Source organism: Alexandromys fortis, unplaced genomic scaffold, assembly GCF_014885135.2.
Source record: "Alexandromys fortis isolate MF-2015 unplaced genomic scaffold, M_Fortis_MF-2015_v1.1 scaffold_70, whole genome shotgun sequence".
Lineage (NCBI taxonomy): Eukaryota > Metazoa > Chordata > Mammalia > Rodentia > Cricetidae > Alexandromys > Alexandromys fortis.
In genome coordinates this window covers 3555822-3583419 of record NW_026067955.1, presented here as the reverse complement: position 1 = coordinate 3583419, position 27598 = coordinate 3555822, and the positions used below count along the sequence as shown (strand labels likewise).

General features: G+C 46.3%; 1 protein-coding gene across 1 annotated transcript in view; it reads left to right on the top strand.

Annotated features, from left to right (window-relative positions):
- Thsd4 (thrombospondin type 1 domain containing 4) overlaps window positions 1-27598 on the top strand; it is a 572599-nt gene that overhangs the window by 7926 nt on the left and 537075 nt on the right. The window contains exon 2 of the mRNA XM_050151848.1: window positions 16785-16892. Within this exon, the coding sequence (XP_050007805.1) occupies window positions 16864-16892 (29 nt within the window). The 5' untranslated portion in view covers window positions 16785-16863. The remainder of the gene's footprint in view (window positions 1-16784; window positions 16893-27598) is intronic.

Here is a 27598-nt window from a genome sequence, read left to right as displayed (position 1 = left end):
GAACATAATGGCAGGAACATACGGTAGAGAGAGATTTTCACCTCATGGTGGCCTAGAAGCAAAGAGAGATATAAGGGGTCAGATAGATCCCAATCTGCTTACAAGGTTAAGTCCCATGCGGCCTTTCTTCTTCCATTAGTCCCCACCTCTTAAAGGTTCTGCTTTCTCCCAGTAGCGTTACCATTCGGGGACTAAGACTTTTAACACGTGGGGCTGGAGAAATGCCCAATGCTTAAGAACATGTGTTACTTTTGCAGAGGACCCCAGTTTGTTCCCAGCATCTACGTGGTGACTCCCAACTGCCTGGAACTCCAGTTCTTCCTGGGGATCCTACAACTTGGTCCTCCCCGGGCAGCTGCACTCATGTGCACGTTGCCACACATACATGTAATTAAAGATAAAAACAAATCTTGTAAAAGAAAACACACTAATACGTGCCTTTGAGAGACACATGCAGATCAAAGCAGACACGGAGGGTCAAAACCCTGCCTGTCTTAGAGGTAAGTGAGATGGTGTTTCTGCCTAAGCTGGCAGTTCTTACAGTGCTAGGCAGAGGCAGGTGATAGGAAAGTCATTGTAATAGCCATAGCGAACATAGGAAAGTCATTGTAATAGCCATAGTGAACAGCCCAGATGAAATGAGATGGACTCAGTTGTGGGACTTCAGAGAGGCTGCGGCTGGGAACTCGGGGCAAGACCCAGTAGGGAACGGAGGGGAAGAGAGAGGGCTAAAGGAAGTGGAAGCCGTGTATACTTTATGAGACTGCCATCTCCTTGATCACCTCTCAGAACTGAGCCCTCATAAGTGAATCTCCCTACTACCCCCCCACCCCCGAGAATGAATGCAAGTGTGTGTATGTACTTGACACACCACAGCCGCCACACAGTTTTGCTGAGATGTTGCTTCTAGTCTGCAGTATCTCTTTAAAATTGCCTCCTCTGGGTGGGCCATGACGATTCCTTGCTGTCAGAAGCCACGCGGTTCCACCTGTAGTCATCTCTTCCTTGTCATCTTGCCATGTTCTTAGCCTGGCTTGAACCACCGTCTGACAGATGATGTCAGGCAGAGATTGGTGGCAGCGTGTTCCTTGCAAGGGGTCAGAAAGTAGAAAGGGTCAGAGAGTTGATATCTGGGCTTTGCAGGACACGGATCCCTATTGCATGTGATTAGTGCCGCCTTTTGAGCACGAGTGAAGCCCCAGACGGTTCCTAAATGAAAGGTCATTGATGCACTCCAATGGAACTTCCTGTAGAGGCTGGAGAGGTGGCTCAGTGGTTATGGGACCTTGCTGCTCTTGTTTTCAAGTAGTGTTGGGTTCCCAGTACCCACCCTGGGTAGTTCTCGACTGCCTGTAACTGCAACTGCAGCTCTGGGGAGTCCGATGACTTCTTCCTACTTCTTTAGGGACCCGTGCACATAAATATACACACACGAATAAAGATCAAATCTCCTTTAAAATGCTTTTTGGATATTGTGATGGCAATTTCATCATCTCAGCATCCACATCGCATGTCATACTCTCTCTCTCTCTCTCTCTCTCTCTCTCTCTCTCTCTCTCTCTCTCTCACACACACACACACACACACACACACACACACACACGATATGTTTATTGTTCAGTGGCGTTTCCTGACTCCTAGTCTAGATTAGCACGCTACTGAAGACTTTCTCCAATGCTAGGAAGAACGACTGTGAGCATATCTGTGTGATGATAGCTTGTATTGTTGCTGCAGCAGAACACCTGACAAGAAGCGTTAGACTAGAGGAAGGGTTCATCTGGCTTGCAGTTCAAGAGGATGGCCCCAGCATGGCCAGGAAGACATGGCGGCAAGTGAGGAGGGCATGGCAGCAGGGCAGGAAGCTGAATGGTCTCACTGCAGCCACATCAGGAAGTGGAGCCTGACTGTACCCACCCCCCGCAGTGGCCTACTTCCTCTAGAAAGGCTCTGCCCCTCAACAGCTCCACAGCCTTCCCAAACATCACCAAGTTCAAGTATACAGATGTACAGGGACGTCTCACATCCAAACCGCGGCAGCGTCCTAGAGAGTCCACAGGAATCATAGGCTCGCCAGTGTTCAGTAAGCATCTAGTTCAATTCACAAGCTTTAGCCAACAAATTTGGTTATTTATGAGCTTGGGTTATACCAACTTAAGTAGTTGTTGTAATATAATTTATCATACTTTGAGTAGTTTTATAGTGAATAAAAAATGATGCTTTCAAAATTCTTAGCATCCACTGATTTCAGGAAGATACTATACCTCTAAAGAACCAACCAACTGCAGATTGGATATGTCTATATAATCTATATAATTTATTATTATTATTATTATTTTGGCTTTTCAAGACAGGATTTCTGTGTAGTCTTGGCTGACCTGGAACTCGCTCTGTAGACCAGGCTTACCTTCATTCTTGTCTTTATTTACTAGAGCTATACAGTACAGTGACTGTTCACATAACATGTTCAGTACTTGAGGCACTGTGAGTAATCCAGGAATGGTTTAAAATGTACAGACAGCAGATGTGCATTGGGTATAAGCAAATACCACGCCATTTCTACAAGGTAGCCGCTTGCATAGCATTTATGCCGTGTGAGGTAGTATAAATACCCTCAGGGGTAATTTGAAGCGTACGGGAAGATATCCATAGGCTATAGACAAATACCATGGCATTTTATATGAGGGACTTGAGCAGTCATGGATATTATTGGTGGTTGTGGGGATGCGTATGAGCCAGCCACCTCAAGAATATTGATGGGTGAATGCATTAGATGATGTTTTGATTCCTGATTGAAAGGGAACTTTATACATCAGTCGCTCATTGTATATGATCCTGGAATCCAGTAGCTCTGACTCCTGACCTCCTGAGGGCCTGTGGTAAGGAATTTGGACTTGATTCTGGCCGAATCTACCAGGGGAGGGCACAGAAGGCGCTCCCAGGCTTGTATTTGGCACATGGTGAATGCAGGATAAACTTGTTCCCTTTCCTCTCAACTAGACTCAAAAGTCCTGTGTTTTTTGGTCAGCTCCAAAAACATGCTGAGCCGCTTTGAGCTTGTTTCTCTGGTTCTTTCCACATGCAATAAAGTCACTAACCTTTTTAAATGGAAACAAAAACAAAGGCTTGTTGGAAAGCTGAGTTCCCCGCCCGGGTCACCAGCTCTCCCTTATTGGACAAAATGCAGCTTTGTGTAGACTGCTGGTTGGGGCCCCAGCCCCACAGACCAAGAATCCAGCTGGGTGCAGACCCAGCTCTCCAGCCAGGATGGGCCACTTGGCCTCCCGGCTACTCTCATCTCCCCAGCTCCTGAGTGGATGTTGCTTTCAGAGATTCCAGTGGGCAGGAAAGTAGGATTCTCTCCAGATGGGAGACCACCAGCCCTGAAGGTGACTGTGGGGCTGTGGTTCTTGGCTCCTGAACTTGCTTTCGCTGTATGTGTTGGATGGAAACTCGACTTGAGCAGGCGTGTGTTTGTGTTGTTTAGGGGACGATGGCACGTAGCCATGTGTGCTTTCTGGCCTGGGGGCTGGCAGGATCTGAAGGGAGGCAGCTGTTATCCTTTGGCCAGTGCGGTTTTTTTTTTTTTTTTCATTGTTTCATTGGGCAGGGGGTTGGTGTTCTTCTCGGGCAGAGAGCTCTCTGTTGTGTAGACTAGTGGAGTCATGGGCCGTTGGCTTGTCATTTGACCATCAGGAGTCATTGCCCATTGCTGTGTTGCCCATTGCTGTGTTGCTAATTCTTCCTTCCCCCGTCCCAGACGTGGTTTGTCTCTGTCTTGAAACTTACTCTGTGGACAGGTTGACCTTGAACTTAAAGATCTGGGATTGGGATTGAAGGGGTGTGTCACCACTGTCCTAATTCTTCATTCCTAAATGAGCAGTGATTGACTAGATGATTTGTAGGGACAGTTGTCAACTGATACAGGCCTTCACCCTTACTTCCCCAGCGGCAGCAAGATGTTCCTTCCTTCCCCTGAGAGTGGGGGCAATGACTCTTACCCCATCCACAGGAATAGGCATGGAGTAATATGTCTGCCCCATCTGACGACTCAGTGGAGGCCGCGTGAGGAGCTGTGGTGTGTGCCATGTTTCACTTCGATCCTGTCCCCTCCCCTGCAGCAGGGGAATGCCGGTGGAGACTGGCTGGAGAACAGGAACTACCATCATCCTGCCCGGAAGTACTGATGATTCCCCCTTCCTCTGTGGAGACCAAATGGGGACTTTGAATTTCTGTCCCCAGCTGAGCCTGATGAGGGAAGAGCCCCTCCCCAACTTTGGCGTGTCAAAAGAAGACAGTTAAATAAGATCTTTGTTCATGACACAATGCCTGTGATGAGCAGGGTTAGCACCGAATCAGTCATGAGGACCAGGAAGATCTTCTAGTGAATGAGAAAGGACAATAGATGGAGGCCAACGCTAAGCTGACAAAGATGTGAGGGGTGCCCAGGAAGGATTTAAAAGCCCCATCTGGAAAGCACCTCAAAAAATAATTACCCACGTGCTTGAAAGAAATGAAAAAAGATCTTAAAAAGAAAGAGATAAAAAGGGCTCAACAAATGGAAATTTTCTTTATTATCCATCATCGATCAATCTGTCAACCATCTAGCTGCCTATCAAACATCTATCTACTGTCTATCTATCGATCTATTATTCACCCATATATAAACAATCATCTGTCTACCAATCACTTACCTATCATTTATCCACCTGTCTGTCTGTCTGTCTGTCTATCCATCTATCCATCCTATATTATCTGCCTTTCTATCTGTCAATTATCTATATGTCAATGTTTAATTTCTATCTATCTTTGTAATGCTGGGATTGAATCCAGGGCCTCGCACATGACAAGTAAGTGTTCTATTACTAAGCCCTGGAAATTTTATTTTTAAATATTAATATTATTATAAATCAGTAAATTGTCATAATGTCTAGTTCCAGGGTACAGAGTAGAGTGTTTAAATCAAGACAATTCTCCTTTATCTCAGATACCTGTCAATTTTTGTAGAGAGGGCAACCCAGCACTTATGAAATACATTCTGTGCTGTCTGTCATTAACTACACAGCCAACTCTGCAGCGGGTCAGACAACCAGGACCGCTCAGTGCCCTTCAACCGTCTCTCTCTTGCGCTGCCTTTCACCACCAGCTGCACTCTGTTTCCATGGGTTGAGTTGTTTTAGATTCTACATGTCAGTGAGAGCATGCCTGTGCCTTCCTGGGTCTGCTCATTTCACTTAGCATAATATCCTCAAGCTCTAAATGAGAAGGCTTCCTTCTTTCTTATAAAGGCTGAATCGTATTCCACTTGGCATTCTCTTCATCCATCCATTGGTTGGTGAGCGTTTATGCTAATCTCTATAGTGCGGCTATAGGAAAGAAGGCTGCACGGAGCCCGAGAGTTCGTGAATCTCCTCATTACACAGATTAAGTACGTTAGAATAAATACGAAAAGAGGAATTGCCGCACCAAACATTCTTTTTAGTTTTTTTGAAAATTTTCCATACAGTATTCCATTATGGCTGTCCTAACTCCCATTCCCACCAGTGTTATTTGAAAGCCCTACCCCAGCCACCTGCACCAACAATTGTCATCTCAAGCCTGTTTGATAACAACTATCCCGACATGCATGAGATGGAAGCTCACCCCTGCTTTAACGTACAATTTCCTCATAACTACGGATGTTAAGCATTTGTATGTGTTCTTCTGAAAGCTACTGACAAGGTCCCTAGTTCACTTGTTCATTTTTTTGTTTGTTGTTGCTGTTGAGTTCTTTTCATGTTTTGGATATCAATCCCTTATGAGACACATGGTTTGTAAGCGTTCTCTCCTGGCTTATAGGCTGTCTTTTCACACTGTTGCTTTGCAAATGCTTTTGTGTTTGATGTGATCTTATTCATGCTTTTGTTTTGTTGCCTGTGCTTGGGGGGGATCAGATTTTTAAAAAATCATCACTCATACCAATGCTATATAGTATTTCTCCAATTTTTAAAAATAGTTCCTGGTCTCATGTTTAAGTTTTTAATCGTGCAGGGAATTTTTAGCAGTGAAACACATAATAACTGAAATCAGATCTCACTGGGTGGACTAAATAGGAGAGTAGAGACAAGAGGATAGAAACAGCAAATCGAAGATGCAACAAGTTCCCCAACCTGGACCGTAGAGAGAAGCAGACCTGGGCTAAAGGTCAATAGGACTTGTAGGACTATAGCAGGGGACCCAATATTTGTGCCTGTTAAGGGGAGGAGAGAGTGGGCAGGGTTCAAAGGTCCCAGATGGAATAGTTCCCAGAAAGTTTTTCAGATGTTGCATAAGACACAAACTCAACTGGAAGAAGTCTCGAACCAAGACCCATCTGTTGTTTTTCTTAGTGGCAGCACCGAATGCTGATGTGTTAACTACAGTCTGTGCCACGCAGTCAGCAGCCTGAGGCTCAGACCTTGGCTTGGTGGGATTGCAGGGCCTGCTTGCACAGGCTTGGCCACAGCTGCCAAACATAGGTTTTTAACTAAGTCTCTATTCTATTTACCAATAAAGACTGGGGAGTCAGATGTTGGGGTGAAAGAACTAGATGTGCTAGATCAGAAAACCCGAGACACAACCAGCTGACCTTCCTTTTGGGGTGGAGACCCAGAAAGAAGAGTGCCTCTCCATTCCTCACAAACAAACAAACAAGCAAAAGCCTGTGAATCTCTAAGTCCCTCCCTGCTCCTTCCTCTGCGGCTCTCTATCCATATTCCTGGCTCCTCCGTCCTCCCTATGGCTAATTCCTGTCCGCTGGTTGCTGGCTCCACCCCCAATCCAAGGTTAATTTTATAAACACAGTCTCAGAGTCTCACCGTGCAATCACGTATTCCACAACACAGTTTTTAATTTGGGGAGACAACAGATTGCTATGTAGACCAGGCTAGCCTGTGGCTTGCTGTCCTCTAGCCTCAGCCTCCTAAATGCTGAGATTACAAACTTCATGGTCAAATTTCTGAAAATGATTTTGCAGAGGAATAAAGGAGGAGGAGCCGGTCTTCTCAGCATGTGGGTTTTTGTGGAAGGGTGATGAGGACGAAGTGGTGCGGTTGGAGGGACAGGCAGGTAGATCATGGTGACAGGTGTGCCTGTTCATCTGTGCTTGGGCTCATGTGTGTATGCATGCGCATGTGTGCTTGGGTACCAATATGTGTGTGTGCCTGTGTACATGTGTGCCAATATGTAGGTGCATGTATGTGTGTGCGCGTGTGCATGCGTTTGTGTGCATGCATGCTTGTCTCTGTGTGTGTGTGTGTGTGTGTGTGTGTGTGCACTGGAGGCCAGCAGTTGGGGTGGATGTCTTCCTCTTTCGTCCCACTGTATTGAGCAGTGTTTCTCCCTGTACCTGGGGCACTCAGACTCAGCTAGTCTAGATTGCCAGCTTTCCCTGGAGATTCCTGCCTCTGCCTCCTAAATGCTGGAATTGCAGGGGCGCTGCCTTGCCTGCCCACTGTTCTTAGGGATTACCTGGGAGTCCTAATTTTCATTTGTATGCTTATGTGGCTTGTGCTTTACCGATGAGCCCTCCCTTCAGCGCTGCCGCGCTTGGATTTTGAGAAAGGGAAGTGTGGGAAGCCAGAGAAGCACTGACTGCAGTGAGAAGGGAGGCGGTTGGATGAGGCTGGGTAGAAGGAGGCACGAAGGAGAGGTTATCCGAGAGAGAACGCAGAGGACAGGCTGAGGGTTGGCAAAAGATTGGGCCCAAGACACAGGGAGTGAGGCTCACCAAGGCCTGAATGAGCACTGAGCTCCGTTCTCTGGAGACAGGGCTGAATGTGCAGCTGGTGACTGTCCTGTCATTGCTCTGAAATAGCCACTCACAGGAGGAAACTAGATGCTAATGGGATGATAGGTCCTAAGATGTGGGGCTCCTGGAGATGCTCCCGGGAGATGAGTGAGACACCCAGCCCCAGAGGTCAGGTCATGAGGACACTGGTTGGAGTTTGTGACTTTTGTGCTATTGCTGGCAGCTTTTCCAGCTTGGCCTGAAGGCTAGCGTGAGCCGGCAAAGGGAGACAGATGTGAATGGAGTCGCAGCGGTGCTGATGGGGTTCAAGCAAAGGGCCTGCTAACAGCTTTCTTCTTCCCAAGCTCAATTTCCTCTCATTGTTTTTCTTGAGCTCCGTTCCCTTCGGAACTGCTTTAGTTTATGTGCCGCCCATCTCCTTGGTATGGCCTTAATCTTTTAATCACCACACCTGACTTCAGCTTGGCCTGATGCGGGCCTGTCATGGATTGTGTCAAGGGCACGAGACTAATTTGCTAGATTTCCGCAGCTCTCTGAGGGGTCACTCAGAGCTTCCAGCATACAGGGTATAGCCGCTCTTGCTACAAACCACTGACCAGATTTCTGTCCCTTTGAAAAAGTAACGTAGTAACAGAAGCCTGGAGGCCTAGGCCTCAGGAGCAGAGCAGGAAAAGGCAAATTCGTTCCCCTGCCACTCGGAAGCACCAAGGGCAGAAAGTGGACCCTGCTGATTTATGGCTCACGCTCATGAGCAGGCATGCAGGGAACTGGGGAGAGATCCTAGACTCAAGGCCAGAGCTGGCTGGGAATGAGTTGGGCAGAGCACAGCTTACACTTCCCCTGGCTGGAGCCCAGCAGCAGCCTGAATGTTGTGTGTCAGGGAACATGGACCAACGACCCTTTGGGGAATGCACAGTTGATGGCAAGTGCCAGGGGCTGTTTAACGTTAGATTATGGGGCAGTAAATAATTAGCACTTTCCCCTTCATGTTTCTCTATCGGCTTTTGACTTTTCTTAATAAACGTGCATAATTTTTTTTCATTTTTATGGGAGTGGGGATTGAGACCCAGGAACATGCATAATTTATGTGCATAGTCCCGCCCGATAGAAAAACCATAAAAACCATATTATCCATGTCCCTCTCAACTCTGAAGTTTCACCAAGATCCATTTGTGAATGAATGTGTCACCTGCTCTCTAGGAATTTGTTTACTATTAACACATACATGACCTCTCCTTCCATGCCGTGTGTGTGTGTGTGTGTGTGTGTGTGAGAGAGAGAGAGAGAGAGAGAGAGAGACAGAGACAGAGAGAGAGACAGAGACAGAGACAGAGAGAGGAGAGAGAGGGGGGGGGAGAGAGAGAATAGGAAAGAATGTGTATGTGCGTGGCCACAGATACCCCATAGAACGACAAAGGACCATTGTAGGCAGTGGAACGTAGATCCTAATGAAGAAAAAGGCAAGCTAAGACCTTGAGTCCGAAGAGAAAGGTGGTCTGAGCCGACACACTCTCCTTGTCCTATGGCGACAGTGTCTAGAGCACACGTAGGTGTTGGAGATGAGGTGGCTCACTGTTGAAGGCCACTGGGAAAGTTGCAGGTCTCACGAAAGCTGGATGGTCTGCTCTTTGTCCTTTCCTAACCACAACCCATGCAGTATAGGCTGTTCCTGGAAGAAGATTCTGGGAGAAGCTGTATGGGGGAAACGCTGGGGGACAGGCTAGAGTCCACCTCTAGGTGACTGAATCCTAGGGAGGGCCCCTCGTGGTCCATCAGAAGGGTTTCCTGGGTGTTGGGGGCTTTAGGAGTTGGTTGGAGAATGCTGCCCACTGTGTTAATCTCAGAAACACTTAGCAGTTGCTACAAAAGACCACCATTGCTGCTCAGATCCCCAGCTGGGCAATCTGTCTCAAAGAGAAGACCCTCCTTGTGAGGTTGAGTGCTAGACTTGGATGTCACCTGACTGGGTGCCTGCTGTGTCCAAGCCCCATGCCAGGCACTGGCTGTGAAAAGTGAAGACGCAGGAAAGAGAAAGAAGTCGTAATGACACGGGTGACTGTTGCTAGATCGGAGTCCTGTATGTGAGACTAATGTCACCAGACTGACGGACTCCTGTGGCTCAGATGCCGACGCCAGAGAGGAATTCCCTCCCATTTGATCTGATGCCTCTGAAGTTGAAAAGGGCAGCTCTGCAGAAGCCAGCACAAATGGCTCGAGTGTGTGAAATAGCCTGTCTGCCCGATATTTCAACACTTGACTATTTTCCCTAGTTACCTGGGAAACGATTTTCTTTATAGGATTGAAAACAAATATACAACCGTAGCAGCGTTAATGACCGTGAAGATGATGCTATCTGTGCTGGCTAACCACCTTTCTCCAGGTGAGGAAGGAGCTGCAAGGGTTCCCCCCCCTCCACACTTAATGCAGGACAAAGCCTGTGTTAATGTATTTGCTTGCAAGTAGCCAGGGAGTTTGTGTAGATCTCCACATTTTTTCCTAACTCATAGTCTGTGTGTTTCCCCGTTGCTCAGGGTGAGCCAGCCAGTCTACGGTATGGGGGTTTCGTGGGAAGAAATGAGTTCTGTGGCTGAGTGACAGAGGAAAAAAGGGATGGGCTGCATGACGTGGATGGGAGGAAAGATAGTCAGCCAAGGACAAGTTGGCTGGGGGAACATTCCCCTGGCTGTCCTCCCTCCAGGGGGACAGAAGTTGGAAGTGTGACCAGGTTGGGGCCTCAAGGTCAGCTTCCCTGTGTGCCCTGTGGCCTGGGGCCGGATTTCCTGAAAAGGCTGTGTGGAGCCGGGACTGCCTGGGAAGGCTGGAGAGGTCAGACCCTCCACAGAGGCAGCAGATGTATCTGCAGTTGTTGGTATGTGTACTGCTCTTGGGGCTCTCTGTAGACATTTGCCCAACACACAGAGTAATAAGATAGAGACCACCCTTCTGGTATGCAAGATTCTGGATGGGGAGATACCGGGATGAAGGCTTGGGTTCGGATCCCTGGTACTCATACAAAAAGCCAGGTATGGGATCTGTAACCCTAGCCCCGGAGAAGTAGAACAGGTGATCCCCAAAGCTTGCTGGTCAGCCTGTGTAGCTGAGTAGGTCAATTCCAAAGTTGAGTGGGAGGCCTCGTCTCAAAAAATAAGGTGAAGGGCTGGAGAGATGAATGGCTTAGCTGTTAAAACACTAGCCATACAAGATTGGAGAACCGGGGTTTGGATCACAGAGCCCCAGATGAAATGGCAGGTGGGCGTGGCTACCTGTAATTCCAGCTTTCCGGAGCAAGCTGGCCAGCAAGACCAGACAGATTGGAAAGCTCTGAGTTTGATTGAGAGACCCGTCCCAATGGCTAAGGAGGGAAACTGATCAAGGATGGTTCCACATATCAACCTGGGGTCCTCACATCTACATATGCAAGAAACAAAAACAAGAAACAAAACAAAACAAGCCCTGTGCTCGAGCATACACGCAAACACACACATGCAAACACACACACACACACACACACACACACGAAAAATAGGAAAAAGAGAAAAACAGTAAGGTAAAAAGCAATTAAGGAAGCCATTTGGCGTGGGCCTCTCTGGTGACCACATGTGCCCGCACAACACGCTTATCATTCATTCAGCCACTCATTCATTCATCCAGCTTTCTATTGCCTGCCTGCCCCATCACCCCCCTCCATGTTTTCTTATCTTGTTAATGCTAACTGTTGGCTGGCATGCCCAGCCGTATGCCTTTGTAATACGACATTGCCATCTACAAAATTCATTCTTGAGAACTATGCAATCTAGTTACAAAAAAAAAAAAAACCAAAAAAACAAAAACAACAACAACAAAAAAACCTCATCATAATGTTATACAGAAGTTTATAATTGAGTGGGTGCCTTTAAAACGTGCTTGGCTGTGTGTGGCCCGCGGTTGCAGGTTGGACATGCCTAGAAGGCTATCTCATCCTCTGCATGCTGAGGATAGCCCGTTTGCTTTAAGCAGGGTCTCCCTTGAAGAAATCAAGCCTCATTTTCTGCCTCTTGCTTTTAGCCCTCGCTCCTGGCAGCTGTCTCCTTCTCCAAAGCTCCCTCCCATTCACAGTGTTTTCTCAGTTGGGGTGTGGAGACACCTTTGTCCTGTCCAGCTGCCACCTCGCTAGGCAGGATCTTCTTTGCTCGGGGCCCCAGACCTTGGTTTCTACCGCCTGGCTCGCCACAGAGCACATCTGGACCCTTAGTCCTCAGCTCTCTGCCATCCTTTGGTTCTTTTTACAGGACTAGGTTTGTCCATTCCAAACACATTGAGGTCCTTGACTCTGGAAGCCTTCATCCATGATCAGCCCTTTTCCCTTGTCCTTGTTCGTCCATTATCCAGATGTTCGTCTCCCAGTTTGGCTGAGGGTTGTACAACATGCTGTGTACCACCTCAGGAGCCTAGTGAAAGGTGTTTGTCGATCTTCTCCAGTTTCCCTAATAACAGAGACACGGGTGCCTGGGACATAGCCAGGCTCCGTCTAAAATCCTTGACCCTACTTCTTTGCTCATGAGTCACTTCCTGTACCCAGGGACTAGTGAGTTTGTTTGTCTGGGTGGTTGCTTTACCTTGTGTGAGTTCCTGGCACGTGTGTGGGAATAAGGGCTGAGGGGGGAAGAACAGGGACCTGGGGTTGGGCCCCTCTGGTGTTGACTTGAGGGGCTGAGCAGAACCACCTCTTCAGAACCAGGTGAGTCAGGAAGGGGCTTTGTTCATACCATGAGGATAAAGGGCAGGAAGAACACTCCGCGCATGGGACAGTGCTGTTGTGTCATAGGTCAGGGCACGCTGGTGTCTTTAGGAGTTGAGGGGATTGTGTTCAGCTCTGGCTTGGATCTGCCATACTGCTTCTATTGTCTCGAGCCCTGTGGCCTCCCAGGGTGTGGGGACTGTGACAGAAACAAATCAGGAGACAATCAGCAGGCATATTCAGCTTTCCCTTAATCTTTCTGGATCCGAGAAAAGGTGAGATCTCCAACTCCTCAGGAGCATCCACTGCTGCAGAAACTGCATTGTTAGACATTGTGTTCAAAGTTGTAAATCATGAGCAAACCTCAGAAGGAGACTCAGCCCCAATAGAGCCCTTGTTGACTCAATGGCTTAGCCCTCTATTACCTAAAGTATCTTCGAGGAACCTCATTTTACTGGGCTCCCTTCCCGCCAGAGCTAACAATGGCTCTTTCTTGCGCATCTCATCAAAATCCCTGGCGCTGCTTTACAGGGTCTTAGAGAACGGGCTTTACTGGGCTTCTCATTTTTTACTCCACACAATCGTAAGCTCTAATCCTTCACTGCACCTGGCCTTTCTGAGAGGGAACTTTGAACTTGCCCGGCTGTAAACCACAGTGAGGCATGGCCTCCCTATGTGTGATAAACACTGCTGTCTCTCCTCTCCTTTATTCATTTTGCCTGTTAGTAAATTCCTCGTCATGACCCACAAAATGAATTTCATGTCTCTATGGGTGGAGGGGACTCACAGCTAGACTAGCGGAGCTGGGTGAATAGACACCTCATGGAAGCCAGTGTGAGCCCCGAGTCAATGAGAGCACTGGCCGTTCTCCCTATGTAAGCTCTTCAACAGTAGGTGGTGATGGCCACTCAAATCAAGCTAGGCATCTGGATTCTAGAACTTTAAAGCCTGAGGCAGGAGGAGGATCAAAAGTTCAAGGTCAGTCTGCTTTATTATATAGTAAGACTGTCTCAAAACCCAAAATCCAAACCAGAACTCCTGTCAAGAAATTAGTCAAAAGACATACTAGAGTAGGGCCTTCCATTTTTTAAAATTGTGCAGTTAATTTCTTTTTACATTTCTCAAAACATAATTGTGCCTCCAACGCCATTGTGTTTATTTTTCCCTATCAGTGTATTCTGTGACCACATACTCCAAATATCCATTTTAAAGGGGTAGGGCACAGACGAAAGAAGCCATGTTTTAAATGGCATGCAAGTGGAAGCCTTTCTTCGGGTGGATAAAGACCTGAAAGCATAGATACCCACAGAGGGAGATCAGGATGGGGGCAGCAGCGGTGGTTGATTTAAAGCTGTTTTCACGTTGTGTGGATAATCTTACTTGCTTTCTGGCACTCATGAGCTAGCTCAGCTGGTGCAATGCCTGCCTCTTTCAGATGCTTGAGGCTCTTGGTTCAGTTCCCGGCACTGCCCAAACTGGGTGTGGTGAAGGTTACAAGTTCAATAGCCCTAGGCCATTAGAGCCCTCTTTCTAGGCCCTTTCATGCACCCCACTCTCCAGCATGCTCTGTCCTTTGTATTTATTATATATCATATGTTGGTCGAAAGTTTTCATTCTTAGCCTTTGTATGCTAAACTTGATGCCTCCCCCATCTCCTGCCTTAGCACTGTGGAGAAGACCCAAGCACATCTCTTGTTGAGTGAATATTTATTAGCCTGTGGTTATTAGGAGCTTGGCAAAACTTGTTCTGTCTTCCAAGTTCGGTGTCTTACCTTGCTGCGTACCTGCCCTGTAGCCAACAGGCTGAAGGCTGTGCCGGGATGCAGAAGACTCTTTAAGAGATCTGGTTTGCAGGCCTTCTTCCTCGTAGATCACACTGTAACCTCTGGCGGACAGTCAAGATGGGAAGGGTCTTCAATACCATGAGTCACTTCATGAGCTGCTGATGGGCAACTAGGAGAGATTACAGCTAAGAGGCTTTCCTTTCTTTACAGCTCCAGAAAGGGCTGCTGGGAACTTAAAATCTGGATTCCTTCCCCCTGTGGATAGGCTTGTCCAGTTCTCATGCTTTTCCGTTTCAGTTTTGTAAATCCTCATAATTATTTACCTCCCAACCCTGCCATCCCGAGAATGTGGAGAGCAATGATCTTTGAAAAGTCTGCCTTTCCGTGAGAGGGTGTCATCTGTCCCGTGTCTGCACCCACACTGTATCCTGGCTCCATGCATCTGTCTTTCCTGAAAGGAGCAGAGGGAGGTGCAGGGGCAGGCCATCCTCTCCTTCAGAGTTCCATCACATTCCATGCAAACCTCCCGTCCTGGCCCTTCTGAGGCTATTTATGCTTTGCTTTCAGACTTATGCCTTGCTTGCCAAGTACTTAGAAGTTCTGTTTGGTAAGGACACCTGAATAAAGTAGTGTTTGTAGGGGAGGTATTCTCTCTACTTAATCTTAAGGTCATAACATACTCTTAAGTGTCCCTTTGCTCCTTTCTGCATAAGTATCACCAGAGCTACTCTTAAATCAGTGCCACTATGTGCCAGCCACTGGCCACACGCATTTCACATGCCTCCCTGTTTGATCTGCATGACCACCTGTGGTAGGATCACAGGCATGCATTTGAATCTACAGTGTTCTTCTCTTGATTCCATAACCTGTGTTCAAGGAGACAACTCTTCTAGCTGTGATCTAAACATTTCGTGTGTAAGATGGAGCTGATGATACCCATCAGACTGTACTGTGCTGGGGAATATGTTTCAAGTGTTTACTTAGGATTGACCCTTCCTATTTTACATAGTGACAGGGTGGAACCCAGGGTTTTGTGCATGTAGACACATTCTACCAGATGACCTACATCTGCAGCCCCCACCTTTGGTATTTCATGTAGGGTTTTTGTTTCTGTGCTGGGAGTTGAACCCAGAGTCCTATCCACACTAAACTAGAACTCTATCTCTGAGTTTATCCTCAGCCCTAGGCAGTACTTTTGAAGCTGTTTTATTGAGCGATTTTTCATATTTTGTCAATAATTTAATGGTTTTAGTCTATTCACAGTGTCGTGTAATTACTACTATTAATTTTAGTACACCCAAGGAACAAACGGTGTATTTTCCCATTACCACCTTCCACCTCTACTCCTGGCAGCTCCTCATCTACTCTCTGTCTCTGTGTGGTTTCCTATTCTGAATATGTAACCTGTGTATGGAGTCATGCAGTGTGCATTCTTTTGTGTCTGGCTTCTTTCATTTGGAGTGCTCTTCTTAAGGTTCATCTATGCCGCAGCCTGTGTCAGAACTGCTAAGTTTTTAATTGACAGGCAGTACTTTTACTATATATTATCAAAATTCTGACTTGCCCAAATGATTTTTTTTTCTGGTCGGGTAGCCAGTCAGAAGCCACTGGATTTCTGGTACAGTTTGCCTAATGCGAACCCCTCGTCACCCCAGAACCGGAGGGCATCACCCTGAGAGTAATCTACTGAGCATCTTCTGTGGGTCGGCACATTAGTTACTTGTTTTGTTTCTGTGACCAAATATAGAATCAACTTAAGGGAAGAGTAGTCTGCTGTCATGGTTGGAGAGGATGGGGTCCATCTTGATAGGGAAGGCATGGCCGTGAGAGCATAGCTGCTTGGTCACGCGGTGCTCACCATCAGGACCCACCCAGAGAAAGAGGAAAGCTGATGGTCGTTTGGGTTTCTCTGTTTCCTTTCGCATTTAGTCTGGGATTCCCAGCCCCTGGGTGGTGCCCCCCACATTCAGGTTGGCTCTTCCTCAGTTAAACCTCTCGGGAAATGCGTCCACAGTGTCCTGTAGGAGATTCCAAATACCCTCAACTTGCCAGTGAAGACTGGCTGTCACAGTCAGGGACTGAACTGAGTATCCTGAAAGGCTGTTCCCTCGTGTTCATTCAGTATCACCTTCCAATTGGGAGATCCTGGTCACCGTGACTGGGAAGTGGCATTTTTTTTTGTTTTAATAGCTTCTATTGTATGGTTTTTTAATTAATGCAAATGTACTAATATTTATTTAGCATTTTTAATTTGTTTGTTTTATGGTGTGTGTGGTGTTTGTCAAGGCGTACATGGTGATATCAGAAGACAATTTGTATCAGTTAGTTTCCTCCTACCGTGGGAGACCTGGGGATCAAAGCCAGACTGGCATGTGTGGAGGCAACTGTCTTTACCAGCTGAGTCATCTTGTCAGCCACCTCACATTCATTGATCCCAGTTTCTTTATCTGATTGGGCTCCAGAACTTTTCTAGGCAAGAGATGCTAAAAAAAAAAAAATAACCATTTCATTTCTATAGGAGTTGAAGATCACTTGAACCTGCAGAAAACGGGGGATCCCTCTGAGGAACCCTTGCCTTGGCCTGGACCTGCAGCATCATGGTTTCCCATTCCACAAGCTGTCTCAGGTGAGCAGAAAACCTCTTAAAAGCAAAAGCAGCAGTTGGGGTGTGGCTCTGTGCTATGCCCTTACCCAGCATTTCCAGGCTCGGGGTTCAGTCTATACTGTAGCGAAAAAGCATATCCCCTTGGCCCAAAATGGAGTTGGATGTTTCTGTTTTACTGTATGGGTTCTTGAAGTAATTGGCCTTCTGGTTGTGCGTAGCAATAGCGTTTGATATGGTAGTCCAAGCCTGCAGTTTTCTGTGGTTCAGAAAGCCCATCCAGGCCAGGAGCTACACACTATAGGACAAGGTCCAGGTGGCTGGAGCTTTGCTGTTTTCTGTGAAACTCTGTGACTCAGAAACAAAATTTATTTTTAGCTAAATAATGGGATTATGTCAGTGAATATTTATCTTGTCTTATGTAATAAGAGATAATCTTATTCCTTAGATGTAAGGAACTTGAAAAGTATTATGGTCTCCTTTGACCACAGGTAACCCCGGTTCAACTCCACAGAGTTTGATTTAACCTTGTCTGGTATCATTATTGCCCTAGTTCGTTCTGCTTACAACTTTCGTGAACTTCCACTTTAATTCTAAACCCCGCTTCTGATGTTAAGTATGTGTATGTGGTAAGTGGAGAAAGTACTGCTTTTTTACTTTGTGGATCAGAAAATCAGTTCTCAGAGACATTAAGTTATGAACATGAACTTGCATTATCTACAGACTCAGAATATGTACTTCAACCATTTGAAATGGAATCCATGCTATTGTAATTGATTTTAAACTTGAAAGAAAACAAACAAACAAACAACTGCTGACAGGGGCCTAGAGTTGTGGCTCAACTGGTGGAGTGCTTGGATTCTCAGTACCAAATAAACTGGGCTTGGTTGCACATGGCTATAATTTCAGTACTCAGGAAACAGAGGAAGGAGGATCAGAAACTGACTCTATAGGTGAGGCCAGCCTGATCTACACGAGATCCTATTTTAATAGAATAAAATTTAAAAATGATTTAATCAGAGTCGGTGAGATATAGCTCAGCAGGTGAAAGCATTTGCCTTGCCAACCTGATGACCCAAGGCTGGTGCCTGGAATGCAAGGTGGAAACAGAGAACTGACATCTGGAAGTGGTGCTCGGAACTCCACATGACCTCTGTGGCGTGTGAGTGCGCGCGTGCTCGCGCGCACACACCCACACTCACCAATAAAGACGAATTTAAAAGTTATTTCATCAAAATCCTATGTGAGATCTCTATCTAGAGTAAATAACAGGGTTTTATTGATACAAACGAACTCCCTAGGAACAAATTTGTAACATTTACACATTATTGTCAGATCAATGAATCTGTTGTTATAGACACCGACATTTGGAGTCAGGATTTCTGGTTGATTCTTGCACCATCTTCCTCACACTGAGTTTACAGAGTGGTTGTTGTAGCTACTTTGTCTCGTGAGCCTCCTGAGCGACCCTAGTAAGTTGATGGCAACTCTGATTAGATCACCCTTAGGTTTTGGGATACTTTTTACATAAGTTGATTGACAGTCAGGACAGAGGGAAGGAAGAGCCTGCTGTCTCAAAGCTGCATCCTCAGGGCGTTTTACAGTCTTTCTTCCTCTCTAGCCATGCATTAGCCCCAGATGCCGACAACTCATGCTAAAAATGCAAACGGTCTGTGACATGTTATGATGTCACCACGTGCAATTGTCCAGCTAGGCTGCAACATTTGCCAAACAGATGCTTCAAGATCCATACTCAGTATTTAATTGAGTGTAGTGTGTGTGTGTGTGTGTGTGTGTACACACGAGTGATCCCACACATCATCCCTCTTAATGTCACATGTTTAATTGAGGAGCCATCTCACCATCCCAACTTTTATGTACACGTTTTTCTTCAGGCCCATTTCAATATATTTTATATTTTACAAGCCAAACAAACCCAGAGCTATGTAACACCTTTTATTGAAATGTTTTTCAAAATGTTCTGGAGGAAGAGAGTGTTCCGATAAGAGCGAGAAGTCTCCGACAAAGTAGAAGAGGAGCAGGCACGCGTGCTTCATTCAGGCAGTTTCCGTATTTATCAAAGCAACCAGCTTCGTGGAGATGGATGCGAAGAGTCAAGGGATTTCTCTATGCAGAGGGAAAGAGGGTTGCAGTTAGATGTGCGCTGCCCAGAAAATCTCCGAGAGGAAAAAACATTCAAGGGGATTCACAATACCGACATGCAGAGATTTAGTTTAAAAATCCTTCCTCAGTCTTTGCCAAGCCACAGAACAACAGAAAGTCAGCTTCATCCACATTGAAAGAGACAGTGAAGCCCAGGAATTAACATAGACCCCTGCTCTGCTCCCAACTATGGTAATGAAAAGACTCCTAGTCAAAGCCAGTAGCAGAGAAGCATTAAAATTTTAACCCTGCAGGAGCTGGGTAGCCGGTTGTTAAGTCCTGGGTAAGCTCCGGATGCACGGGAAAGCTTCTGGAGGAGTAAAATCCCTTTGGATCAAAAGGTGGGAGGAAGCTAGATTAAGTCAAACTTGTCTGCATTTATTTCAAGTCAGAAGGAAAATGTGCTAACTGACACACACAGGAGGGTTTGTATCTCCTAGACTTCAAATTACATGCCCTGTGTGTGTTGTGTGCACATGCATTCAGCTGTGCCTGTGTGTATGGTGAATGAGTGTGAAGGTCAAAGGTCCAATCCAGGCCTCTTCGAGTCTTCTAGGCCTCCACCTTCCTCGTAGAGACAGGGTGTCTCACTGAAGCTGGAGCTCGCTGATTGCACTAGACTGTCTGGCAGGCAAACCTGAAGTAGCCTCCAGTCTCCGCCTTTCCAGTACTAGGATTGCAGATGCCTGCTGCCCTGTCCCCCGCTCCTGGGTTTTTATGTGGGTGCTGGGAATTTGAGCTCAGGTCCTCATGCTCGCACAACAAGCACCTCGCTGACTGAACTGTCTCCCTGGCTCCACCTCCCCCACTTTCTCACTGTGAAGCTTAGCCATCCGCTACGATGGCGAGCTGACCCCACCAGCCAATAGCCCGTGAGTGCTGGAGCGGCAGGTGCTCTTCACGTCTCCTGTGCTTAGCAGAGCTGACAAACCTCACGTTTCCAATGAAAACACAGGCGGAAGCAAAACTACTAAATGCCAAGGAGGTGGTTACATTGGCAGAAAATAGAGTGGATTTGGCCGTTTTTTATTTTGAACGGTAGTTTTTGAAGAAATGCAGATGTAATTAGGGCCATTACAGTGAGATGGTGAATTTTATAGGTCTTATGGAGGAGAGGTCTGGATCATTTTAAGGGTTTTACAGTCCATGGCCTTAGGTCAAGTGTCTGGTTTTAGTCTTTGGAAACATCAGCTTCTCCTTTCCTTGATATACACTCCAGTAAAGTATTATTACTTTAAGCCTGTCAGCCATTCCACTTAGAAATACAACCCAAAGGGATTGAGGAAATGAGAGCGAGAAGGGTGACTGCTCTTGGGGCCTCTTGGGGACTCTGAAAAGGGCCCTAAGGACAGATGTGAGAGGAAGCGGGCTCAGAAACTGCCTGTGTGTGAGAGCGGCCAAGATAGGGCTGGATGTTTGAGGTGTGATCAGTAGTGAACAATGCAGTCTCCCCTGGGGTGAAGAAATATGTGATAATTGGAAAGGTCAGGGGTCAATCATTTTCTGTTTTTTTGGGGGGGAGATCAGGAAATGAGGAGGAAGAAGAGGAGGGAAGTAGAGAAAATGAGGAAGGGGTGATGTGGGATTTCCTCTCTGTACCATTGATTAATAAAGAAACTGCTTTGGACATATAGCAAGGCAGAACTTAGCTGGGGGGGGGAGGACTAAACTGAATGCTGGGAGAGAGAAGGCGGAGACAGGGAGAAGCCATGGGGCCACTGCTGGAGACAGACATGCTTAAACTTTGCTGGTAGGCCACAACCTTATGGTGATACACAGATTAATGGAGATGGGTTAAATTCATGTGTAAGAGCTAGCCAATAAGAAGCTAGAGCTAGTGGCCCAAGCAGTGATTTAAATAATATAGTTTCTGTGTGATTATTCGGGGCTGAGCAGTCAGGAACCAATAAGCAGCCTCCAACAACAAAGAGAAAGTACGAGGGAAAGGAAGAAGAGGCCACTGAGTCAAGTTTTTCAATTTCCTGGTATTTCAGAGGCAGGCCAGCCAGGCACTACCTGCAACTATAGCACTCGGGAGGCTGAGGCAGGAGGATGGAGAGTTGAAGCTGCATGAGACCCTATCTTAAAAACAACAACAACAACAACAACAAACCCTTAAATCAAGCAAAGCAAACAAACAAAAGTCAGACTGGGATTTGTGTCAGCTGTCACCTAAACCACTACTCAGGTGACACTGAGGAAATGCATCAGAATATCGAATGGGTGGCAGGCCAGCGGCGCAAGGGATAACCCGTCTGGCTAGGGCTTGTAAGATGAAATATTGAACGCAAAGCAATAATTACCTTTTCTCTGAAAGAAATTAGGACGAACTTCTGTTCCTGACCAGGATGATCAGTGACTTAATCACGAACGTAGGTGAAAGCATGGAAAGCCTATGAACGACCCAGCTCCACCAGTTTAAACCTAAAACACATGTCCGTCCTCACAGAGAGTGTTTTGATGTGGAGCCAAGAGCATTTCTCTGCGCAGGAAGCCCTGACTGTCTTTTTTGTGCAAACCACACCCGAAGGCATTATCTGAGGTTTCCACCTTAAAGCCGGGTGAGAATTTCAAGACGTTTGCAAAGCGCTCTGAGGACAGAGTTAGTCTAGGCTTTAAGGGTTTTCTCTTCTGCCCTAATCATCTGCATTTATCTCATCCACACCTCATTTGCCAGCAGCTCCCTCCGCCTTGGCTTTCCACATCCTTCAGCTCACTTTCCTAGAGACAGCCATCAAACGCCCCTGCTGCTGTGTTCTGATTCACAGCTTGGTGGACCTCTAGGGTATTCTGTGTAATCCAGAACAGTGCTAGCTACCAATGCAAACAGGCTTGGGAACGGGGGCTTGTGAGTGCTACCACGCTAATGGGAAAAGGGTAGACGTAAGTCCAAGAAGAACCTACTGGACGCTCATCTGTGGATTTCTGGTGGGAGCCATCTGAACGGCAGGCAGAGAGGCCAGAGGAAATAAAAATGCATTTCTGGAGGGTTGCCCTGGCAAAGCCTACCTATAAAATGACGGCAAGCATCCAGACGGGATTGATTTTGCCTTATGCCTGGCACAGTCCTGTACCTGGACCCTGTCCTCATCACTCAGTGCTTGATTGTGGGATTTGCTAGAACATTCTGTACTGAGATGGAGTTGAATGGTGTCAAGGTGTGATCACTGGGTTGCCAGCTAGCTGTTCCTTGCCTTCCCAGGTAACTGCTGTGCTGTCCTCCTCAGGAGTTAGAACCGATTGCTCTAGTTTGTAGGACTCTATAGCTGACCTTCCTTTTACTAACTTTACTGTCTTTCCCATGGAGAATTATGGGGTGCATTAAAAAAAAACTGAGCCTAGTGGTGGTGGCGCATTCCTTTAATCCCAGCACTCTGGAGGCAGAGGCAGATTGGGAGGCAGATCTTGGAATTTGAGGCCATCTTGGTCTACAGAGTCGGTTCCAGGATAGCCAGGGCTGTTCCACAGAGAAACCCTGTCTCCAAAATCCCCCAAAGCCCAACAAAATCAACGACAAGGTAACAAAACATAAAAACAAAACCAGAAAACAAACAAAACCCAAACTGATGAGGAGTGTTGTGTGACAGCCTCATTTTGATTTATTTTTCCTTCTCCTCCCCCTCCTTCTTTTCTATTTCTCTTCTTTCTTTTCCTCCATTTTGTCTTCCTTGTTCACCTTCTGCCTCCCCCTACTCCCACCTCCCCTGTCTTTTCTTGTTTTTTTTTTTTCTTTGAACACAGTGTCATATAGCCCAGGCTGACCTCAGACTTACCATGTAGCTGAGAATGACCTGGTACTCACAATCCTCCTGCCTCTGCTGCCATCATTTCCTCCTCCTCTCCCTCCTCCTCATCCAAATCATTCTTCTTGTCCTTTTCTGTCAGGGAGAAAATGGATGCATTAAAAATGGCGAGTGGTTAGTTTGTAGAGAGAATGCTGTTATCCCCAGGGGGCTCCAGTGTCTGGCAGGTTAGAGCTGGGGCTGGGAGAGTGTGGCTGCCCAGCTGGGGTTTGCATTTCGGTGCTGAGATATTGGTTCAGGCTAATTCAGTTCTAGGCCGTTCCCTATGTATCTCTTGGGTTGTATTAACAAAAGGAGAAAAGATGTGGAGGGGGATCCCCACCCGTTCTCCTTGTTTTGATATTAAGACTCTCAAATGGTGTTGAGTCCATTGAGGGGATGTGAACTGGGCAGCGGTGAGACACGGCCTATGCTGGAATTGGATGGTTGGGTGTGGCGAGCAGGGTAGGCCAAGGCAAATACAGAAGCCTAGAGCCCTAGTTCCGTGATGTAAATCTTGTACCATTTCACGGAGCGTTATTTTCTCATAGAATGCTTGAAATCTACACCAGCGGTGGATAAATAGCGTATCTTTTATTTTGATTCCTGTGAAATGTTGGGTAGTTTTGACTGCAAGGTGGATCAGAAAACCTTAGGAGATACGTGGCTCCCCACCTTCCACATTGAAGGGAACTTGTGATTTGTTTGCCAAAGGCCCTGGTAGCCTTCAATCTGTCAAAGCGTTGCAAGCTGAGCGCCCTTTGCCAAGGCAAACTATCCGGGTGGAATAGCACAGGAGCTTCGTACAGACACATGCATGCTCTCCTGGTCCTCGGCACTCATCTGGAACCGGGTCAGCAGGAGCAGGGGCTTGTGCTGGGCTGTCCTGTGTTTGGAAGAGCCATGGGCACAGAGACAGACTATTAATTAGTGAGGTATGTGTGAGCAGGGTTGCGGAGCCCAAGACAGCCTCCGCTGAGCAGGGGTAGGAAACCTTCAGCCTTTGGCAGAGCTTCCTCTGGCCCCTGGGGTTATATATTGCTCCGACTGTTGTTATTGCAGCCCAAAGAATAATTTCCCCTCTGGGAGAATTTATTTTATTCCATTCAGAGCAGAGCCTATTTAATAACTAAGGTTTTATCCCAGAATGGTTTTGTTGAGGATTCCTGTGTGTTTGAGCTTCACCAGGGCCCAGCTAGCAAAAAGAGGAGACACTGGAACCTCTAAAGAGCTTTCCAGCAAACATTTCTCTTGGATAATCGGATAAGATTACTTTTTGGGGGTGGGCATCACATAGAAATTAAAAATAAAACCAATCTTCTTTTGATAAATCTTTTCTAAAAGAACATTTAGAAGCTCCAGAAGTTATTTTGGACATTATAAAATCTGTTCATTCCCGTGAGTCCCATCTGTCTGAAAGTTCAGAGGTCATCTGAATGGGGCAGCATCATTTACCAGCTCAAGACACTGTTCGTTAGTTCCAAGCACTGCTCATTAATGTAGCACATTATTCCAGGACTCAGCATGTCGTTCATTAATTAAATGTATCAAGCACTTTCTGTGTCATAGGTATTCTGCTAGGGACAGGGATAAGACAGAGACAAAATCAACACCCCCCCTCCATTTTCATGCTAGTCTGTGCGTGTGTTTCTATGTATGGTGTGTGCATGTGTATGGAGGTACATGTACGTGTGTGGAGGTACATGTATGTATATAGAGATGTTATAAGTGTGGAGATGCATGTGTATGTGTAGAGATGTTATGTGTGTGTTGAAGTGCATGTATGTGTGGAGGTGTGTGATTGTGTGTGAGATGCGTGTATATGCGTTAAGATGCATGCATGTAGAAGTACATGTATGGGTGTGGAAGTGCACATATGTATGCTGAGGTACACGTATATGTGTGGAGGTGCATGTATGTGTGTGGAGGTGTACGTATGTGTGTGGAGATGGACGTATGTATGGGGAGGCTTACATATGTGTATGCAGATGCATGTATGTGTACACAGTGTGGATATGTGTAGAGACCAGAGGACAGCTCTGGTATTATTCTGCAGATGCCATCCTTCTTTAATTCTTTCCCTTTCTCTCTCTCTCTCTCTCTCTCTCTCTCTCTCTCTCTCTTTTGAGAAAGTGTTTCTCACTGGCCTGGAACTCACTGAGTAGGCTGGCCAGCTGCTAAGTCCCAAGAGCCTGTCCTCGCCTGCCTCCCTAGCGCCCTGGCATTCCAAGGAGAGCTGGCTTACTTGGCCCCTTTAGTCTGGGCTCTAGAGATTGAACTCATGTCTGGTGCTTGTGGTAAGCACTTTGTTCATTGTGCTGTCTCCCCAGACCTGGTGGTACTTTCTATGGGAAGAGAGATGCGGGTGTCACAGGAGTCATTTGGGGGAGAGGAAACAGTCCTGGCTGGAAGATGGGGTGGCTCTCTGCAATGATTACAGAGTCTCATGGGAGACAAAAAACTCTAAGCAGAGACACAAGCAGCTGAGGGAAGAGCTGGAATTCACAGGCAACTTGCAGTAAGTTCTTCTGAGACAGGAACCAGGTGGCCCTCTCCTGAGACAGGGAACTGGATAGCCCTCTCCTGCTCTGTCCCCCTGAATGTCCAGTGGAGTCAGTGGCTTGCAGAACTGCTTCTGTTGACATTGCAAGTGTGTGCACACTGTGGAGCCAAGGGCTCTGAGGACTGAGGTATGTATGACACATTTATGGAGCTTCTGTTTGTTTTTGTAATGAAATCACACCAATCTGGTCTTCTTTTGAAAAGAGTAAGTAGTGCCAGGCTATGATAGAAATTATCCTGACTTGTGGGCACAGGTTCAAAGTGTGTGTTCCTCACTTGAAGTGGCTTACACAGGCCATGCCATCCCCATTTTATAGATTTGGCAACTGAGGCATGGAAGAGAAGGTACTTGACAAAGTCATAAAACATAGGGATGCATACTGTCTAGCAGAGATGTATGTTTTTGATTTCTAGGATAAACTGAGTTTAGGGAGATAGGAATACCATCCTCCCCCACTGTCTGGGGAACCAATTCCCAGATGTTTCTTCTTTTCACTGCAGCATGGCTTGGGGACTTTTCTGGCCCATTGCCATTTTAACAGAAGCTTCATTGTGTGTGTGTGTGTGTGTGTGTGTGTGTGTGTGTGTGTGTGTGTACGTACATATGGGTATAGCTGTGCCATTGCTTAGGAACTGTTTGTCTTATTTTGATAGGGCTTCTCACTGGGCTGGAGATGGCCCTTTAGGCTAGACTGGCGACCCAGAAAGTCCCAGGACTTCCTGCCTCTGCCTTCTGAGTATGGAAATTACAAGTATATTCGCTCAGCCTACAGAATGGATTTTTTTTTCCAACTACACATCTGATAGAGGGTTAATATCCAAAATACATAAAGAACTCAAGAAAGTAGACATCAAGAAAACAAATAACCCAATTAAATGATGGGGTGCAGGTCTAAACAGAATTCTCAAAAGAGGAACTCAAGTGGCTAAGAAACACTTAAAGAAATATTCAATATCCTTAGCCATCAGAGAAATGCAAATCAAAACTACTTCAAGATTTGATCTTATACCTGTCAGAATGGGTAAGAACAATAAAACAAGTGAGGGCCCGTGCTGGAGAGGATATGGAGTAAGGGGAATACTCATCCATTGCTGGTGGGAGTGCCAGCTTGTTCTGTTCTCTTTGAAGCCTGTTCTTTTCTAATGAGAGACAGAAAGGGAGTTGATCCAGAGGGGAGGGATGGTATGGAGAAACTGGGAGGAATAGGAGGAGGAGAAGCTATGGTCAAGAGATCACGATAGATTATGTGAGAAAAAAAAAGTTAAATAAAAGGTGGGGGAGACAAAAACTAGTCTGTGCTACTGTAGACAGAGACTGTGCTTTCATTTCCTGGCCCTCAGACCCAAATAATTGCACGGAAACTTTATTAATTACAACACTATTTGCCAATGACCAAGGCATATTCTTGGCTAGCTCTTACATCTTAAATTAACCCATTTCTATAAATTTATGTATTGTTACGAGGCTGTGGCTTACCTGTAATATTCTGGTGTCTTTTTCCTCTGGCAGCTACATGGCATCTCTTTGATTCCTCCTCCTCTTTCTATACATCTCTGTTCAGATTTCCCACCTGGCTTTACTCTGCTAAGTCATTGGCCGAAACAGCTTTATTCATCAACCAATAAAAGCAACACATATACAGCAGGACATCACGCCGCTGTGCCTCTTGGAGACCAACTCAGGTTTTCTTGCTTATACCTCAGATGTTTTCCCAGTTGTCCTATCTCCCCAGCCCCAGATACTTAAAGTATCGTCTCTGATAGTTTTGGAAATTTTTGCTCCCATTGTGCTTCATGATCCTCACAGATGAAAATATTTGTGGCTTAGAGATGTTAGTTTACCCAGGATTACCCAGATAAGCCAAGGTGGAAGAATTTCTGTGAGTTCAAAGCCAATCTGGATGATGCAGTGAATGCCAGACTAGCCAGGGCTAGCTAGAAAAAGATGTCCTAAAAAAATCTCTTAAAAAGTGAATCACACAAAATCAAAAGTTGAAATGAAGATGTATTTAGGATGTTTTTGATAGATGAATACTTTTTTGTTGCTGTTGTTGATGATGTTTTAATAAGTATTAACTGGGGAATTGTAACATCACCATTGAGACCTATTCTTTATTTAATATAAGCCTTGTGGGTGCCAAACAGTGTAGATCAGTGGTTCTCAACCCTTCTAACACCGACCTGTTAGCATAGTTCCTCATGCTGTGGTGATCCCCAACCATA